At 56.3% G+C, this 8,060-nt stretch overlaps 1 protein-coding gene across 3 annotated transcripts in view; it reads right to left on the bottom strand.

Moving 5' to 3' along the window:
* Nucleotides 1–208: 208 nt before the first annotated feature.
* Nucleotides 209–8,060, bottom strand: part of TSHZ1 (teashirt zinc finger homeobox 1) — a 77,426-nt gene continuing 69,574 nt past the window's right edge. For 2 of the 3 annotated variants that reach the window (XM_073790824.1, XM_073790823.1), the window contains exon 3: nt 209–4,744. In XM_073790824.1, coding sequence (XP_073646925.1) covers nt 1,551–4,744 — 3,194 coding nt within the window. In that variant the 3' untranslated portion in view covers nt 209–1,550. The remainder of the gene's footprint in view (nt 4,745–8,060) is intronic. The other variant, XR_012325477.1, reaches the window with a different exon arrangement.

Below are 8,060 nucleotides of genomic sequence, written 5' to 3'. Positions count from 1 at the left end.
CAGGAACCCGGTGGCACCCAGCGGGGTTAAACTTTTTAATGATCATCTTAAGAAATGCAACACTGCTCATTTGAACGAAGCGTGTCAGCACACAAATCATGAAACGATGATTCCGACCAGGATTTCTGTTGGTTGATTGCATAAGCCATACCTCTCGTCGCTGAAACAACATCTCAAAGGCAAAACAATGACGACATGACAATCTATGTAAATCAAGAACTGCATGTGGGTTTATTTTACATTTGAGAAAACAGTGGATTTAATTGTGTGAACCGAAATGTACTGTACAATATTAATGATAGAACATCAAAATGTATAATTAATAGTGCATCGCTCGCTCTGTTTTCATTTATTTATTTTCGTCTGATATACATGCATCTGGAAAGATGCAGGTTGCAGTAAAATTTCTCTATTTAAATCAAGCTGCAGGAACTAAATTTTATTCAAAAATTGTGGTTGTACACTATATACACAGAAATTTAATATAAAATGACAATATAAAAAGTTAAAAGAGAAAGCATACAGCCAGAAGGTACAAAGAAAGTTGAATAGATTAAAATGGGACGATATGTAACATACAGGAGTTTTTAAGCTGATGCCGGCAATTTACAAGGAAAGGACTCCAACATTTGCCCCATTTTTTTTTTCATTTACCAATGCAGCACGCTTATAGAAAGGTCAGCTTGTACCAAAGCTTACATCTGTAAATAACTATAAACTGCAGTATTTTACAGAAAAAAGAAATAGCATTTTTACACATTTTTAAATAATAGCTTGCATACTTTTTTTTTTTTTTTTTTTTTTTTGCCAAAAGTGGCATTTTTTCAGCATCCAGAGGGTTTGGGCATAGTGGCAACTGGGGTGTTTGTTGTCGCTGCTGTTAGTTTTTGTTTTGTTTTGTTTGTTTTAAACATGTGAAGTTGTGGCTTCCTAACCCCGAGTCCTAGACAACTTTCTATTTTCCAACAGCTGCATGCATGCTTCCTTCACAAACCAGTTCTGCATATAAAAGCTCGTTTTTTAATTATTAAATAAGTTTTGTGTCTGACACAGCTTTTGATCTGAATGAAATGCCTTTAAGCCTTTTTTTTTCTTTTTTCTTTTTTTTTTTTTTTTTGAGTGAAAGGCACAGAAATGCGATTACAGTCCTCAAAGGGTTAAATTTGACACTAGGAGGTTCTATGACCTTTATTGTCATGGCAACTTTGTAATTTTAGGACGTCTTTTCTCATTGTTATTTGTGTCTTTCTTTCCTGCTAAGTAAATGTCTCTGAGTAGTGTGCCCCACTATTTCCTACAAAAGAGAGCTGAACATCGAGAACAGATGTTGAAAATAAAGGTCAGACTTTGACTCACGGAAAAAGAAACGGAACATGCACAATCGGACGAAGAGCATATAAATATAACTACAAAATATGTGTAAGAAAAACCAAGGTCCAGACAGGCAGTCAGCAACAAAGGGCAGGCTGATTTCGGAGGCTCAGGCCAGGCCTAGTGCAGTATGACGACGTTTAGTGCAATGTGCCACGGGCCCGCGCGCGGACCCGGGGCTACTGTTTCTCCAGCTCCGTCACGTAGATCAGGTGGTCCTCGGGGGACTTGCCGTGGGTCTTACTAAGGTGCAGTTTGACTGCGTGCTTGCTCGCGAAAGTCCGGCTGCAGAGCTTGCACTGGAATGTGGAGCCCAGATCGTCCTCGGCGGCTCCCACCGGGCCCAATGCTTTGTTCGCCAGGACTTTGGAAACATTCTGCTGTTCTTGAATCTGATTCAGTGGCAGCTTGGAGAGGTCCTTCAAGCTGAAGCCTAAGTGTGTCTCTAGATGACTGATGTACGTGGAAGCAGTTCTGAACTGAGAGGCACAATCGTTGCAAAAGAAAACAGGATGCCCTGTGTCCAGGTTCTTCAGGAACTTGGTCCCCCCTGTCCTCCGCAACTGGTACTTGACGTTGGCCAGCCAGTGGCTGATGGTGGTCATGGAGAGCCCGGTGAACTTGGAGATGTGCACCCGCTCCTGAGGGCCCAGGTCCGACATGATGTACTTACCCTCCGGGGTCTCCCGCAGGCTCGAGGCGAACTGGGCCTGCAGGATGAGCAGGTGCTGCGGATTCCAGTTGGACTGCCGCCCCTTCCTCTTGTGCACGGGCGACAGCTCGTCCACTGCCTCCTCGAAGCTGCTGCCGTCGGCGTCCGACTTCTCCGACACGGTGGAAGGCGTGGAGGACTTGGGGGTCAGCCGGCCCGTGAGGTTCTTCACCATGTCCGAGATGTCCATGAGTGCGCTCTCCCGGAGCGGCGAGGACACGCCGTCGGCGGCGCCCGGGGCCAGGGCCTTGCTCTTGGACTTGGTCAGGTCGATGGGCTGGTCGCTGTTCTCGTAGCAGTAGCGGTCCAGGGTGCCGGGCGGCTTGGCGGGCGGGGCGGGGAAGGCCGGCTTGTCCAGCATGCTGGTGCTGATCTTGTAGAGCATGGCCAGCGGGTCCAGCGAGGGGCTCACGGGCCTGGACACTTTGCCCAGGTGGGTGTTCATGATGGACTGCAGGGCGCTCAGCGGGTTGATGAAGGAGGGCTCGGGCGAGTGGTCCGTGATGATGCCCAGGTTGTTACAGCCGTTGGTGACTTTGGCCTTGAGGGGCTCCGTGCCGTTCGGGGTGTGGGCGTCCACCGCACCCTCCTTCTTGGTCTTCCCCGCATCGGCTTCGGGGCCCTTCTTCTGCTGCGGCCTGCCGCCGCCGCCCAGGTCCTCGGCCCTGGGGAAGTCTTTATTCTCCTTGGCCGTGGGGGACGCGGCCTTGGCCGGCGACCCCTTCTCCTTCTCCGCCGGCCTCTCCTCCTTCTTCACGCTGACCTTGCCCGTGACCTTCTCCACCAGCTCCTCCATGGCCGACACGTTGCTCTTGTGGGGCGGCGGCGTGAGGCTCCCCGGGGAGTGCAGGAGCGCGCCGTGCTCCGAGGACAGAGGCTTCACGCTGCTGGCGTAGGACGCCTGCATCTGCACGCTCTGCACGGTCGGCAGCGGCTTCACGGTGCCCGGCAGCTGGTAGGCGGCGTGGATGCTGGGGTAGCCGCCCCACGAGGGGGCGCCGTTCTGGGCTTTGCTGATGGCCGTGGAGACCGTGTTCTCCAGGGACTTCAGGATGTCCACCCCGCCCCTGGGGCTGTCGTCCAGGTCCTCCTCGCGGAGGTACTGGTAGAGGGTGGTGGGCTCGAACTTGTCGGCGGCGTCCTCACCCTCCTCCTTGATCTGCTTGTCTGCGTCCCCGGACACCGCCGGCAGCGCCTTCTCCTTCTCGGGCTCCTTCTTCTCCTCCGAGGTCGCGGACCCCGAGGGAGAGTCGGGCTGCTTTTTGACGTGGGCGGCGGGCAGCCGCGTGTGCGTGGTGGGGGGCAGGGGAATGGACTGGATCTTCTCCTCCACCATGGGGTCCAGCACCAGCTGCTTCCCTTTCTTGGAGGCGGAGGTGGTCACTTTCAGGAAGTGGCCGGTGACCATCATGTGGGCGGTGAGCTGCTGCAGGGTGTCGTGGGAGCTGCCGCACTCCATGCACTTGAGGATCTGGGCCTTGCGGGCCTCGAACTGCCAGGTGTAGCTGGCCCCGTTCTGGTAGCCGTAGCGGTTGTTGGGCGTCACGTACGGGTTGGCCGACTTCTGGTCCTTGGCTGACTCGCTCGGCGCCACTTCGGCCGTGACGCCCGCCGGCTCGGGGGAGCAGGGGGCCGCCAAGTCCTGCAGCGCCCGCTTTTTGGTGGAAGGGACCAGCTTGGTGATGGCCGGCACCGGCTCCTTGAGAGGCACTTTCTGGTAATGCTTCGTCTTGATCATGTGCACGCTCAGGTCCTGCAGGGACTCGAAGGAGTGGCCGCAGTACATGCACTTGAGTACCTTCTGCGCGTCCTCCTTGCCCTCCATCTCCATCAGGGAGCGCTTCCTGGGCTTGGACCACCGCTTGGTCTTCTCGGAGTCCTTGTCCCTGTTGTTGTCGCGGTAGTGCCCCGTCTCGTTCATGTGCACCGTCAGCTCCACCAGCGTGTCGTACGCGGCGCTGCAGTCTTTGCAGCGGAACTTGCTGGCGCCCGTGAACACGGAGCCGTACAGCTTGTTATTCTGCCGGTAGAGCTGCACGGTGCTGAAGAGGCTGGGCTCGGGCAGCAGCCCGTACGAGGACGTCTGCTGCAGCGTCTTGGCTAGGGCGGCCTGGTGCCAGTCGTACCCGGAGCCGCCGCTGGCGCTGGTGCCGGTGCCGGAGCCGGAGCCCGAGCTGGGGGTGCTCGCCGTGGTCCCGGTGGCCCCCGCGGTACTGGTGGGGGGCGTGGCGGCGGGGGTGGAGCCCTCCTTCTGGCCGGCATCGCTGTTGCCGGTGGTCGAGCCGGACTTCTTCAAATCCAGAGCCAAGCTGGACCAGCAGGACCCCGAGAAGAGGTTTGCATACACGGCCTTGATCTGGGCCAAGCTGTCCTGGGGGTAGGAGACGCCCTCCCGGCCCTGGGCCTCCTCTTTCTCTTCCTTGCAGGAAGAGCTCTTGAAAGGGGCTGGCTGGTCGCTGCTTTCGCTGAACGGCGACCCGTAGCCGGCGTCCTGATTAGTCGCGGTGCTGATGGGGGAGTTCTGGTAGCTCGGGGCCTCCTTGAGCTCCGCCTCCTCATTGCACACGAAGTCGCTTTCCTGAACGTCCAAAGGCAGCCCATCCTCCTCCACGTTTTCTTCATCTATTTCTGCTGCCTTCAGTTCTTCCTCAGGAACGTAAGCTAGGAGAGAAAAATGGAACACCGTGAGGAGACGTAAATCATCTCCAAGGACGCGGCCTCCCCAGCAGTTAGATGATCTTTAAAAAGATGTTTCTCAGCCGAGCTCCCAGGCTACAAGGCTACCTCCACTTTATATATCTACCCCTTCTGCAGCTCGACGGCAGGAAACAGGTTTCCACCAAGAGAATCCCCCCTCCTACATGAATACATTTCCACGGAAGGGCGGCGTCTGTGCTCTTCTTAAAGATGTCAGTGTGGCCGTCACAGCTGGGTGGGAAGGGAAGGGACCCCTGCCCCTCCTCATGCAGGCTCCTCTTTTTGTAAGCAGCGGGGGTCCCTTGTGCCTCCCCGTGGCAGGGGGCAGGGGGACCTGGTTGTCAACTTCTAGGGCAAGATAATACAGACAGTATTCTATGGCTTCCATAAATAAAAACGTTCCTCAATGGCAAGCGATAAAAATACTCTGGTCTCCCCTAAAAAGGAGAAAGCGACGTAGCCCCACCAGCGCCCCCCTGCCTGGATGGAGCAGAAGTCTCCCACAGGTGACACCCGACAGGGGTCAAAGAGCCACGTCTGTACAAAGCGGCATTATTCACAAGAGCCGGAAGGTGGAAACAACCTAAATGTCTGTTGACGGATGGATGGGTGAACAAACTGTGGTTTATACAGACCATGGAATATTAGTCAGCCTCTAAAAGGAAGGAGATTCTGACATATGCTATGGCATGGATGAACCCTGAGGACGCTACGCTCAGTGAAATAAGCCAGACGCAAGAAGACAAATACTGTAGGAGTCCCCTTAGATGAGACACCTAGAGCAGTGAGGCTTACAGAGACAGGAAGTGGAACCGTGGTTTCCAGGGCCTGGGGGAGAGGGAGGAATGGAAAGGCGGTGTTTAATGGCTTCAGAGTTTCAATCTGGGAAGACGCAAAGCTCTGGAGGTGTATGGTGGGTATTGCTGCATAACAGGGTCAATGTACTTAATACCACTGAACCGTGCACTTAAAAATGATTAAAATGGTAACTTTTGTGTTACGAATATTTTGGCACAATAAAGCAAATTTTATTCTCAACAAGGCCTATAGTATACGCTACGGTGGCCCGCTACAGCCACAGCTGCACAGAGGGTGACTTCTCGGGGTGAAGGCGGCATCTCCCAGAAAAACTCAGGATACGGACAGCTGTCCCAAGCAGGGGAGGGATGGACGGCACATAAACCGCTAGACGGAATCCGACCTTCTACTGCAACACATTTTAGACCCTTTACTATGTGACGGATGTTGTCAGTCCCCAAGGGGACATCATTGCCTGCACCTCTTAACTGATTTGACCAGCACACTTTTACTTCTTTTTCCTTTTTTTTCCTTTTTTTTTTTGAGGGAACAATTAGCGTTCCGTCAACTACCTGGGAAATTTGGGGTTAAGATATTTCCAGAAAGGCCCCATTAAAATGCACTGATACGACCTGAGAGGGTGTCTCATTAAGTAGAATCACTCATTATCACGTTATCAGCACCAGACCCCAAGGGAACGTGCAGAGAGCACCGCGTTTTCAGGGACAGTGATGGAGAGACAGAGAAGGAGGTGGCTGCCCAGAGGGCGGACGCGGGCAGGAGGGAGACACACGGGAGGGTCTGCGCCCACACGCCGAGAGCTCCAGGCACGATCGCTCGTGAGCACAAGTGAACACGTGGCGAGTGACAGCCGCTCCACGGGGCCCTTCAGCATCCCTGCCCACCCCCGCTTCCCCTCGCGGCCGTCCCCACGCCTGGGTGGCAGCATTGAGCGACCCAGGCACGCATGTCCACGGTGTTTCCCAGCGGAAGGCAGAACTGCATCAGAGTCCACTAACGAGTCGGGGAATTACAGTCCGTGAGTCCTGTGCCGTCGCGGGGGACTCGCTGCCACACCTCCGGGGTGTGTTTGTCACCCACCGGTCCTCACTCTGCGGGTGGCATCTCAGGGCCTGGAACCGCACGCACATGACTTGCTTGGCATCTGCCCACCTGCATGTCCATGTCCCAGCAGAGTGGAATGTCATCAGGCCCTGCTGTATCCCGGGCCTGCCCTGCTCCCGACAGAGCAGCCTGCACCTGGGGGCCCCCAGGCTGAGCTCAAACGCCTCCTGTAGGCCACCCCCAGCCCCAGGGCGACAGTTACTCCTGGAACCACACAGAGCAAACCCCGGCCTCCTAAGGGTCACTGGTTTCTGCCGTTCCCTCCCTTGGACACCCGTCCCCCGTTATCCAGGAGGTGGAGGGGGACCCCTAATGTGCCTGCCTTCCTGGAGCTCATCTCCCAGGGGAGACAAGAAGCTGGGTGAGCAGGCAGCCAGGGGAGCCCCAGGGCGGACCCGCCGGCATCCCCTGCCCCGGGCCGAGCATCCCCGCGGGGACGCGGCCCCCAGCCCCCCTGCCCAGAGCACTCCGGGTGTGACACCGTGCTCTCCGGGGCCAGGGCGCCGCCGGCTTCCTCCACCCGCCCTGCCTGTCACTCTTGGCCGGTCCCTCCGCAGCCTCTTTCCAGCCAACCTTGACTTCTTCCGTGACTCCTCCAGGGCACGCCCGCAAGCACTGGACCCACGTCCACCTGCAAGGCCACTGGGTGCAGGCCCTCGGCTCTCCCGCCCCGTCGGGGGAAGCTGGCCTTCGCGATGCCTGTAGTCTGAGTCCGCCTCACGGCTGGCACATAGAAGGGGCCCCAGCTGCTGTGACCGGAGTCCGTCGCGACGTGGGCGTTCCACAGGCACCCCCAGTCAACTTCGTGCAGACACACGACTGCCCCTGCCCCCTCCAGCCCCCGCCCCAGTGACAGCCCACTTCCTCCTCCTGAGCTGGGAGTCTCCTGACTCAGCTGTACTGAATCACCCCGAACAAGTGTCCACGCCAGAAGAGCGACGGCTGTCCTCAGTGCCTCCCGTGGTCCAGCTCCATAGCCAGCAGGGCCCCTGCCCTAATTGGGACCCTCCAGGCTCTCATCAGATGTGCAACAGCCGCCCAGCTGGGCGTCTTGCCCTCCTGTCCTGCCACACTCTTTCTTCCTCCACAACCCCTGAGCTAAAATCGCTGTTAGAGTCCACGAGCTGCACAGGGGGCGCAAGTCCTCACGTGCACCCCTCCCTCCGCCACATGTCCAGTCCCCACGCGTCCTGGTCCCAGGGGGCACCCCACCCACATCTCCACCTGGTGACGATGCTCGTCCTCAAGGGGAGGCTCCGATGTCATCGCCTTCAAGATGCCTTTTAATCCCCTCCCAGAGTTCATTCCCGGAAGCATTAAGAGATGTCTACCTGTCTGTCCTCATAATCAAACCGTG

The sequence above is a fragment of the Tursiops truncatus genome, chromosome 13 (genome assembly GCF_011762595.2).
Source record: "Tursiops truncatus isolate mTurTru1 chromosome 13, mTurTru1.mat.Y, whole genome shotgun sequence".
Classification (NCBI taxonomy): Eukaryota; Metazoa; Chordata; class Mammalia; order Artiodactyla; family Delphinidae; genus Tursiops; species Tursiops truncatus.
The sequence above is the reverse complement of the archived record's forward strand: the minus strand, read 5'-3'. Positions and strand labels throughout refer to the sequence as shown.